Raw genomic sequence first — 12,667 nt, forward strand, 5'->3', positions numbered from 1 at the left:
AGAATACTGACACATATGGACATGACATTGGAAGTGTTCTGGCTGTGGGGAAACAAAATGTGGAAAGACATGAGGTTTGTTCGTGTGTGTGTGTGTGTGTGTGTGTGTGTGTAGTGTGGAGTTCTGTATGTGCTTTGGTCATGATGGAGGCAGGACCGTCGAAACGTTCTGGTGTTAAACCACTACGCAGTGCGGGCAAACAGATGGTGCACAATGTGCTTGCATTCTTCTTTACGAACATTTCACTTGCGTCATGAGTTTATTTTGTTGAAATGAAATTTTGTTCTTCAGTTTCATTTCTTGCCAAAATCTTGGAGAGGACACGACCTCCAGACCCCCACTCTAACGATGCCTCTACAAGTAAAACTACAATTCTTTACCCAACTATCCTTCTATTTTAAATTGGAAGAACAACAAATGGCATGGTTGTGATAAACAAAACATCCTTGTCACAATCCTTTACTTCTGTGCATGTCCTTCAGTTTCTGTTAGTTACGTTCTGGTGGATAAGCATCCTCGCAGATTGGTAACACTGTTCAACATGCAACCGCGAATGGCATTCTCCCACCTGCCTTTCCCTTTTTCTTGCCCCTTTGCCAACTGGAGATCTCTGATCGCTGGTCAAACAGTATCTAAGGGATAATGTACAATGTAAAAACATGGACTACAGGGAAAATGGTGATGTGAGTGTGAATACCTTCATTCATTTCATTTTCTTAACTTGTACAATACGGTTGTTACAAGCATAAAAACACAGTTTTATTGTGACATTTCAGGAAAACACATGCTCCTTTCATCAGACATTTATTTTTATTTTTTTACTTGTAACAACTGTAGACTACAAGAGATATAATATGTACATACAAGAAAAATTATACAAAAAAAATAATAATACTATTATTATAATATTGAAGATTATAGTTAAATGTCGGAAACTCTGAATGCACATTGAAATAAAAGAGTCAAAACAACCTCACCTTATCAACAAGGCCATCTTCCAGCTTAAGCATATTATATACAGTGTCGCCAGCAACCTTGCCAAATATAGTGTGCTTGTTCTGCAGCTCTGGAGTGGGAGCCATCGTGAAAAAGAACTGTGATCCATTGTCTTCTTGGCCACTATTTGCCAAAGCCACAAGACCACGTCTATTGAAGCGAAGTCGTGAGTGAAGTTCATTCTAAAAGTACAACAAGCACTGTATTATGCATACTACAACACCCAAATCAAAGCTACATGTAGCCACTTCTAATTCCTGCTGTGGCTTACTTTGGATTGATGAAAATTTATACAGGGCCGTGAATTTAATAATACCCTAGTTAGGTTTACATATGTAATTATACAACAGAAGTCATAGCGATTTTAATAAATGTCTGAAAATGGTAAGATCACTTCATGCGACAAATCATAAATGGCCAACAGATTTACACGCAAGCCTGAAATGTTAGTTTTAAACATTTGAAGGATATAAAAATAAGTTATTCAATTATTATTATTTTTAAAAATTATGATGCAACAAGGGTTGTTTGAAATGATGTGGAATGATTATATTTTAAGTAGTTCCTCATCATTACACACATGCATGCATGCAGACGAGCGTGTATGCACGTACAAAATGTTACCAATATCTTTGATGCTCTACAGGTTTTCTGATAAGCAGCAGCCCGAAACAGTGTTGCCAGTGTATTTAGCCAGATATTTTACAATAAAAGCCCAAAAAAGTATGGAACATGGAAGACATTTTTTAAAAAAATCTCCCTGGTTACACACACATGTTTTGCCTGGTCTGATTGCACCTCCTGCAAGTACAGTAACCAAAGACTATATTGTACAATTTTCAGAAATTTTGAGATGGGTGTTTTTGAAAAAATGATTTCTGAAAAAATATCTAAATGGATTTTATTCATTTTTTACAAAGAATTTTCTACATAACGTTAGAAATTAGTGCAGAAATGGCACTGCAAATTGTTAGTCTAGTTCCCATATTCTTATATTCCAGCAAGACTCATGTCCTGTTGTTCTTCACTTTTTTTTTAAAAAAATTGAATTTTGAAAAAAAAAAATCAAATGTTCGCATTTTGATTCTTAATTTTAAAGTTTAAGTGGGTTTCCAAAAATATGTTCCTTAATAAGGTTTTGGAAGTACTTTGGAAAAGCTTTCAAATAAAGAAAACCTTAAGTCTCTACCATTTTTTTGTTTTTGATTTATATTGCATTATTTTCCTTGGGTATTTTGTTTTACCAAATAGTGTCTTTCTTTGTGAGCTTGTAACACTATAACAAATCAATGGAAAAGAAAAATATTTTATTTTTGGACATTTCTTTTTTAACAGGAAAATGCTTTACTTTATTAGGCACTAAATATTTTGTACCTTATTAAACAATAAGTGAGCATGGACCAATTGAATGGCTACATCAGTGGTCACCAGACCTTTTACATATCCTTATTTCTTTCCAATCAAGGTTCAGTACCTGTTGGAAGCACACAGTGGTTCGGATCTCATTGTGATCACAACTCAATAACATTACGACTATCCCACTGGAGAGGACCACTACATGAACAACTATAACTATACCACAGAAGCTAGCTTTTCCTTTATTTCTTTATAGGTTCATATACTTTGCTAAGCACTTTATGTGCAAACATTCTTAGAATTCTACATACATTGATTGACTGAGTTGGTGTTTTAAGTCCACTTTATGCACACTAAGGCTAATTAGGACTGGGCCTACAGTTTAAAGTGGGATCCGAACCACTATGTGCCTCCACTGGGCATCGAACCCGGGACCCCTTGATTAAAAGGCAACAACACTACCACTGTGCAATCGGGGAGGTCCTAATTCCACATACACACAGTCTAAACTTTTGAACTTTTATTGTACTCCAGGATATAAAAATGCAAGCCACATGGTGACACATACATACGATGCTGTTGCCGTATTAGGCAGACGTTCTCCATTGGATTACAATATTTTATATTTTATACTATTTTTTTTTTTTTTTTACTTTTCTTCAAATATATCAAATGACAGAAGAGAACAACAGAAACTGTTCATCAGAAGCTGTTTTTTTGAGCCCTGAAAGTTTCTCTTTCTGCTAAATCAAGTCTTATCTTTTCAGCAGTTGGATCTCTACAATCATAAAAACCAAAAACAGACCTACGTAATACTTTCTTATCAAACTCATCACTTTAAATATATTCTTCTCTCTTTGTAGTGTTTCCATGACATATGAAGTGGACTTCATTTCTTTCCACACTACCTTTGTCCTTGTTAATGCCAAGATATATTTTTATTTTCAACAGCACAGCACTATTAGTGTCACTCATGTTGCAGTAAATAAATAAACTTACATCAAAGAACTGTACCCATTCTCAACAAATGCTTGACGAGGGGAAAAGAGGGGAGACGTTTGACCTTCAAGCTCACATTTTCATGTCCTTCAGTACAGCTGTATATTAACAGGTAAACATCACATACATTAAAAACACTATTATACAATATGAATAGGAGCTACCTTGAATGGATGTTCATAAATAGATTCACCGCCAGTTCCTGTTCCAGTTGGATCCCCTCCTTGAACAATGAATCCCTTAACAGCTCTATGGAAAATAGTGCCATTATAAAAGCCTTCCAAACACAACTGAACAAAATTCCGACATGCTTTTGGAGTTTCTTTGGACCACAATTCAATGTCTATATCTCCAACTGATGTTTCCAGCAACACCTAAAATTGAGAACAAGAAATGGTTTAATCCATTACATGTTACTTATTTCTATCTTAGTCAATTTTAGTGTAAGTATCATTAAAAACTAAACTGATAACTTCAACTTACTTCTTTACCCCAGCGTAGAGATGTTACTTCACGCTGGGAGGAAAGAGGCAACGTCTACTGTGTTTCAAAGGCAACTGATCCCGATGTGGGAGCACTGGCAGAGACGATTTCACACAGGTAAAACAGTGGAAGCGAAAAATCAGGCGAAGCCAGGCCAGGTTGGTAGCTCAGTGGTAGAGCAATGGCACGGAATGCCAGAGTCCTGGTAGAGCCTGCATTTTTCGCTAACAGTTCTACGTTGATAACTTTAAAACAAGAATACAAATAACATAATTTTAAACCGGAAGAGCAAGTGAATAAATTCTGCAATTTATAGACAAAATAGTATTACAATAATCATCTCAATCTATTGGGCCAAATCTTTTAGAAACAACAACATCCTTACAAATAGAATACAAAGTTTTCACATTGTATTGAGTTTTTATAATATACAACCTTAGAATATTTGTTGTTTTAAGATAATTAGAGGAGTTATTTCATTTACAAATTAAACAAGTGTTCTTAGGCTACCAGTCAGGTTATTGCCAAATTTTCGAACAATACACTGCGCTCATCAGGTAATGTTGAGTGGAAAAGAGACCTTAGTATAAATTTGCAAAGATGAGGGGGTGGGGTAAGATGCATACTTTAATTGGCGAATGTCATGTTTTTATGGAGAAATGGATTCCAGGACTGTCTGGTGATCCAGGTTCATGCTGGAAAATTACTGTGACTCTTCTGTCACATTAACCAACATATTTATCAACGATTTTAGTGTCTGCAAATTAAATTCTATGACCCTTGCAGATGCTGTGTTCTGCTTGTCCTGACTTGATTGGTTGGAACTATGATATTTCTTTTGTCACTGTTATATGGTGTTTCCTGTATATCCTATATGTGGTATCCTACATTTACAAGGAATGCAGTATACTTGGAGTTCCAGATCATTTTGACTGGATGGAGTAGGGACTTGATCTTCAGTGGCACTCCATGGATGGTATTTACTGCATGACATCCATATATCAACTATACATATCCACATATATCCATCAACCATATGGAAATATGTAGCCTTCTTTTTTTCTTTCTATTTTTTTCATACGTTAGTGTCATCATTTGAAATTTTACATTTGATGCAAATTTTGTCCTTCAAGTTCTTAGCCTTGATAACTAATTGTGTCATATTAGTTGCCAAATCACATCTAAATATGGTCCCAAAAATCTATTTCATTACTTCAACCAGGGCTGGCTCCAGGCAGGTGCAGGACCTATAAACAACTATTTTTAGAGGTCTGAAAAAAGATATCTTTGTTCCTTGGTCTGAAGCAGGGACACCGTAACCGGAAGGGGGAGGGTTCTCGTTTTGCCCCCCTCCCCTTATAAGGGACCCAATGAATAACTTTCAACACAATCTCATTTTGTTACAAAACATTATTTGTGTGATGAAAATTCCATCAATTATTTCAGGAGACTGGGAAATTACGCAGGATTCTGCTATGAAATAGGCATTTTACCCTATCTCAGTATTTCTATTTCCAAATACACAGTTGATTAAGGAAAACACACTGTATATTATTATTATGTGCGAGATTAGAGGAAGAAGCATGGGAATATTGTAGTCCTCGTGTTCTTGACTGAGCCAGTGCATCAAAAAATAAGTAGGTGCCTTTGTTTTCTACACGAATGTAAGCTAGTTTTAACTTCCATTATCGGCATCTTGTTGTATCGGTTGCCTCACCTTATGAACTTCTGAGGTGCTAAAATTTGGAATGATTTGGTTATCACTTGCATTCAAAAGAGACAAATGATTGTCTTCGTTCATTATATAGCAGTGCATTGTGGTGGGTGGAGGGATGAGAAAGAAGAACGGAGAAAAGAAAAACGAAAGAAGAAACCTAAAAATGTAAGCAGTAACTTGGTTTACAAGCTCTTATATAAAACTTAATTGGCTTATTAGACACATTGAACTTATAAACCTAGTAATTAAACTTTATTATCAATATTATTACATGTAAAACACTTGGCACGGACCCATCCTGAAACGTAGTTCTATACGGGCCTGGGAAGGGAAGAATAACAACAATAAAAAAGAGGATGTCTTTGTCCCGGGTAACAAGGAGCATGGTTTTGCAGCTGAAATGGCCTAATCCTGTCCCTATCTCAGAGAACTAAAAATACTTTGTGGAAATACCAACATGATAACAATTTGGTGGATCATTAATTGTGTAATTTGAACTATTTATTGAACTAGGATGATAAAATGAATTAACGAAACACATATCAGTTTTTATTTATTATGATATTATCCCCATTAGCATGTTAGTAAAGTATCTCTAAATGATAATGTTCCGACCAGTACCCATGGTGCATAGTTGGGACAACTATTGAAAAACTGATAAAAGACTAGTGCAGGGTGTAAAATTCTCAGGGGATGGGGGAATTTCCCCCACCAACAATCTTGGCCTCAAAAATCCCCCCACCAAAAATTTCCAGGGGGGAGTTTTTATTACAACAAACAAAAGATAAGCAATTACTTTTCATTTCAAATATACTGTACTAAGAATAATATCAAAAACATACACAAATTAGTGTAGTTGTGAGTGTTCAATGCTTTTTCTCTCAAGAGATCATTAACAAATCTACATCAATACGCACAATAAAAGTAAAACAAGAATGAGAAAAAATAATAACTATGAAATCTAATTGAATTACATTAACATAAAGAAAAAACTAAATAAAAAATTCCACATAATAAAACCACTTCAACTAATTCATAAGTTAACATCTCTAACCAGTCAGTAAGGAAAGTAGTTTGCTACTTTAAAATATCTGATATAGGCTATACCGGGTGAGTTTTTTAGCTTAACACAACGATATATCTCGAAAAGTACGCATCTGATCAAAAAAAAAGTTCTGAATGAAATTTGTTTGTCTCAAAGGGGCTCATCCAATGATGCCAAACTCCACACTCCCCCACCTCCTGGGGGTGGGGCGAGGCGCAACTTTAAAATCTCAAATGGGACCCCCCATTTTGTATTGCAGATTCGGATTCTCCAGACAAAAATACGTAGGTTTTGTCTTAAACTTGTTTGTGGATTTGTGATAGATGGCGCTGTAATCGCAAAAATGATGTGAGGCATGTTGAATTTTTATAAGAAACTGCATTTAGCATAACCCAGGAACAACGACGTGGACGTAGCAGTATTTTGTTCCCATCGGGGTGCTTTCTTAAGGTGAGTTCCCTTGCCTCTCACCATCGGGGTGCTCGTTTTAGGTGAGTCCCCTCGCCTCTCAGCATCGGGGTGCTTGTTTGTAATAATCATTTTAAAATAAGTGCTCGAAAATGTCACCACCCACTTCGATACACTGATTTATCCGCACTTGGAATGATTGGACACAACTGAGAAGCGTGCCCGGTGTAATCTTTCAACATGCATTGGTGATTCGCTCAATCATGTTCTCACGAGTTGTTGTCATTTCATTATAAACTTCACTCTTCATGAAGCCCCAGAAACAAAAGTCAGGAGAAGAAAGATCTGGCGATCTTGCAGGCCAAGACACTGGACCACCTCTTCCGATCCACCGACGGTTGTAAAAAAAAAAAAAAAGTAAAGTGCTCCCCTGTGCATAGCACCACGCCATGAAGGCGTATAGGGGGTGTGGGGGTAACGCCACACACTTTCTTGATCCGGTCGTGAGTGGGGGTGATGTGATCAGCATCACGCCCCTGACCGCCTTTACCCCCCAGGTACCCATGTTATTCGACCCTGGGTGGGCGCCGGGGCCGCTTCCATCGTTAGAAAAGTTCCCGGATTTGAACCGGCCGGGGATCGAACCCGGGACCTTTAGCATGGTAGTCAGACAGTTGTACATGCGATCTAATACTTCCCGTGCTGCAACGGAATAATGTGCTGGACAACCATCATGTTGAAACCACATTGTTTGTCACACGTCTAAGGGAAGGTCTGCAAAAAATACTGGAAGTCCGTTCTGCAAGAAGGTTTGATAATTCTCACCATTTAAGTTCTCATCAATAAAATATGGACCAATAAGTTTATCGCCAATTATTCCACACCAAACATTTACATTACAAGGGTGATGATGTTCAACTTGGCGTAACCAATGTTGGTTTTCGACACTCCAATAATGCATGTTGTGTCGATTAATCGTACCGTGGTTTGTAAAAGTCGACTCGTCAGAGAACAAAACTCGAGTAAAGAAATTGGGGTCTCCTTGTATTTGCTGAAGCGCCCATTGACAGAATGTCACTCGGTTCTGAAAATCATTGCCATGAAGTTCTTGATGCAACGAATCATGAAACGGATGATATTTTCTATGCTTCAGTATTTGGCACACAGTAGTCTGCAAAATTCCCGATTCACAACTTATTTGTCGAGTACTAACATGGGGGTTATGAGCCACTGCAGTTAAAACCGCAATTTCATTATTTTCTCTTCTCTCTATACCTCTACTGGTGTTTAGATAAAATTGGAAATCTAAAATTGCCTTGAGTTGTGGTTAAATATTTTTCGATTAGTTTGTTAAGAATTACATTGTTGCATGTGTAAAGGTTAGTAAAAATCTTGTAAAGTAATGTGGCCATTTCCCATCCAGAATCAAGTCTGAAGCAATATTTTTTACATGCATTAATAATTAAAGCAAGTCTAAATCTCTTGTTAAAGTACAGCTTCAGTTTTCATCTTAACCAGCCTTGTGGTAGAAGGTTTTCATTGAATAAAAATTTCTTATTTTTCTTAATTTCCAACCCTACCTAAGTATGGGGTGATTAAATACATGCTAAGAAAAAGGAAAAAAAGGTCAAGAATTTTGTATTTGTTATTTTGGTAGACACCCTGACATGCAGCTTAAAATCTGGTGAAAATAGCTCAAAAGCTAGCTTCAGCACCTGGTGAAAATAGTCACTCCATTATTTTAATGCTAAGAGAACCAAACCTGGCCTGCCTAAACTAACTACGAAAGCATATAATGAACAAAATCTTAAGCAATCACTAAAACTTCACAGTATGTATTAACAGAAGTAAATCGAAATCGAACCATGTTAAAATTGCATTCGTTGCATGATGAAATAGCAATAAAACAAAAGGAACTTGGACCGCAGCAGTCTCTCAGCAATGGCTGGCTGCTCGCAAACGAAAACACACAAGAGTGTAGAAGGGGAAAATCATTCTCTAGAAAACACGCTGCAAGAAATCACTAAAACATTAAAGTATGCTGTCAGATATGTTATCAGACATAAATAGAATGGCTGGCTGCTCGCAAACGAAAACACACAGGAGTGTAGAAGGGGAAAATCATTCTCTAGAAAACAAGCTGCAAGAAATCACTAAAATATTAAAGTATGCTGTCAGATATGTTATCAGACATAAATAGAAATCGAACCATGGCAAAAAATGTATGTATTCCATAATTAGTTTGGAATTAAACTATGTATTCCATAATTAGTTTGGAATTAAACTATCTAAACTTGGGCCCCAAAAAACGAAACTTGAGAAATGCACATTCTTGTGCATATACTGTGGGGCATCCAACACGAATAAATAAATACTGATTATACTACATCTTTTTATTGATCATGTAAGCCCAAGTTCCTGAATCAGATGATTCTGAGAAAACAAAATCATAATTTTTACCTTTCCACTGGTAGGTGGTTCCTGAATGTAAATCGTACTCATATTATTTTCAATATGTTGTCGAGTTGACAATTTAAATATTTCTCAATTTTCTACTTCTCCCTTGCTCAATTACCGTACTCCTCTTGCACTTTACATTTCAATCATTTTCAAGACTTCTCCAACTTTGGAGAGTTGAGCGTGTCTAGTAGTCTGTGTGTGTTTGAGGGACAGGTTTGTTTCATGTACAGCGCCTTGAATAACGTAGTTTTTTATATAGTTCCCGAGACGGATGAAAAATAGATGGCAGTGCGATCAGTACGAGTGCTAATTTTCTTAAGAAAGTAATGCGGCTTTGTTAGTTTTTGGAATATATTTTGTTCCGGACATCAGGTATTGGATTCTGTACTAGAGTTTCATTTTTCTAAGTTATTACAATATAAATAGTATCCTGAGAGATATTTCATACCGAGGCGACAAACCACAAGTGTCGCTTGGAAGCGAGCAGTCTGTAATCAATGCATCCTTTCGAACCGTAGGGACACAAGTTCTGACTGCACCGTTTCCTCAAGGAGATTTTAGACCAAAGCCACACGCGACAAACGATACGAGGATTTCACACCAAAGCGACACGGGCCCTTCGGTCCAAGGCAACTTTCATACATAAGCGACACATGTTGCTTGAAAATGAGCCAATCAAGATCAACATTTCACATCGTAGCGGCATGACGGGAAGCACAGGCCAGCGTTCCGTTCGTGAAATCGTCAAGCGATAAGTCTCGCGTGCCCCTTGTCGCTTTGGTGCGCAATCTCACTAAAGTAAGACACTCATTGCATCGCGCATGTACGAACAACAAACCACGGCAACATGTTGCAAGCTATTGAGGAAATGGCCCAGTTTGAGCGACGCACAAGCGACAAAGCGACACGTGTGGCTTATCGTGTCGCCTAGATCTGTTGTTGTAATGTGCGGTTTATCGTGTCGCCAATCTGTTGTTCGCACAATTAGCAGCGAACGCTTGATAATAGACTGAAGGCACCATGTCGCTTGTCACTTAGTTGGGAACTCCCCCTGTAGCGCGTCGCTTCGATCTCAGCACCCTTTCTTTAAGGAGCTTTCCGACGGAAGTAACAAGTAGCACGCGAATACGCCATATGAACGTGTCGTTTGCTGTTTGGACCCCTCATGTACAGTGAATGCTATTTTACAGTCTGGAAGTGTGTGTCACTAGTGTGACAGTGTGAACATACTGTGTCGCTTGTCCCATTGGTTTGAAAGTTCCCTTACACTCATGTCGATGCCACTAAGAAAGTTTTGTGGGGTTCCCCTTGTCGTTTCATGCAATCATCATTATCATCATCGCCGCGATTAGTTTAAAGCTGAAGAAAAGAGACATTAAACATCCAAAATACAAATGCTTCAGTGTGTATATCTTTAAAAGAAATGATGATGATGATAATAATAATGAACCTAATTCATACACAATCATTTAGTTGCCCAGAGCTTCCCACGCGTATTTTTTCTCCCGTATTATTAACGAAAGTATGACGATAACCGGACGTGGTCGACTGTCTAGAATGTTCGTTAATATCTTCGCGACCACTGTACCAAATACCATAGCAATTATCACATTCATAGAAATGCTTCATGTAAAAGAATCAGACGTTGCAGCGAAAACTCCATTTACTTCCATTATAAGCAGACGAATGCCTAGCACGTGTACCGACACCAGCGCCTCTAACGGTATCATTTTCGAGTGGAACCAGCCAGAGATGCCAGAACAGTACCGTTTTTCACACTACGTTATTCAAAGCGCTGTAGTTTAATGACTAGGAGTGTACATATTTAGTAATTTCGAATATGTACACTCCTAGTCATTTCTCAAGTACAAAAGTCTTGATACAGAGTCTGATGAAGACCTTGCTAGAAGGTTGAAACGTTACATTTTAGATTATGATTTTAATAAAATAAATTACTGCCTTGGTCAGTATATTTAGTTTTTCATAATCATGGAAACAAGGCTTAATGGTGTTACCATAAATTGACATTCTGCCTCGGAGTTTTTTTCTTCCAGGCCTAAAGTCAGGAAACTGTTTTTGTAAGACGTCACCAAAAACACATTTGCATTTTGGTATGATTCAGATCGCTCATCGACAGAATTTCACTTCTCCACTGCCCAGTAGCGAAGCGTAGTCTTACGAAGGAAGCAAGCAATGTTTCAGTACAACAAAACATGTAGTACAACGACATGCCGAGGGGAAAGATTCAAGGTTTATAGCCTCATTTACCCAGTCGCTGGATTTGTCAAAATATCGTAATAAAGTGACTGTACTAAAAATAAACCATATGATCCGCAAACGTCACATTTACTTTTTAAAAAAAATCCAGGTAACGTTATTCATATGATATTAAACGTTTTGCATATGCCAACTTTCCGCATACGACTAAAGGGAGACGGAATTTCTTACTTACATATTAGTACCTTTATTTGTTCATTATTATTTAATATGGTCAAACGGTGACCAAACCGATTTAGATTTAAAAAAATGGGAATCATTTGTTTATTTTACGCTGCATGATGTAATTTAGTATTTTTGGGCACCCTAAAAACCGCATTGGAGTAACTTAAACACTAAATAAAAAGTTAAACACAAACAATAAAAAATTCATTTCAAAGCAAAGAAACACATGCATAGACGATGTACTCACCACAATAAATTTCAAACTCTTGGTCCATTGGATGCCACCCTTTGGAAATGTCGCACAAAGCCCCTTGGGCTAACTTGTTTTTAAGTCCGGTAAATGCGGTGTTGGTATCTCTCTCGAGCTAAACGAAGCAATTTTCAATTGCTCAATAATACACCCGCACTTCACATCAACCGTTCCTAAATACGCGTTCATTCCGATAAATTCACAGCACAAAACACGAAGCAACAAACACTCACACTATCCCACGCGCTTTCCACAACTGCAAGCATCCACACAAGATCACTTTGAAAATCTCTGAAACAACAGAAAGTGATACCAACCTATTTCCTCAATTTTTTTTTATCCGTCACAAAAGATATATCAGTTTGGAGATAAAAATTACGCGGAGGAATCAGAATCATTTCAGCAGAACGAGTATGTACATTAATATTTAAGTAATAAAGTGTCAATGAAAATTGGAGGGTCCCGGGTTCGATACCCGGTTGGGGCACATAGTGGTTCGGATTCCACTTTA

At 37.4% G+C, this 12,667-nt stretch overlaps 1 protein-coding gene across 1 annotated transcript in view; it reads right to left on the bottom strand.

Moving 5' to 3' along the window:
* The window catches only part of LOC145995008 (spliceosome-associated protein CWC27 homolog), a 31,980-nt gene extending 22,324 nt beyond the window's left edge, over positions 1 to 9,656 (bottom strand). Inside the window, exons 1-3 of the mRNA XM_083131543.1 lie at positions 9,465 to 9,656; positions 3,516 to 3,725; positions 978 to 1,178 (exon numbers count right to left, since the gene is read on the bottom strand). Of these exons, the coding sequence (XP_082987669.1) occupies positions 978 to 1,178; positions 3,516 to 3,725; positions 9,465 to 9,506 (453 nt within the window). The 5' untranslated portion in view covers positions 9,507 to 9,656. The remainder of the gene's footprint in view (positions 1 to 977; positions 1,179 to 3,515; positions 3,726 to 9,464) is intronic.
* Between the last annotated feature and the right edge of the window lie 3,011 nt (positions 9,657 to 12,667).

Source organism: Lepisma saccharinum, chromosome 1, assembly GCF_977018435.1.
Source record: "Lepisma saccharinum chromosome 1, izLepSacc3.1, whole genome shotgun sequence".
Classification (NCBI taxonomy): domain Eukaryota; kingdom Metazoa; phylum Arthropoda; class Insecta; order Zygentoma; family Lepismatidae; genus Lepisma; species Lepisma saccharinum.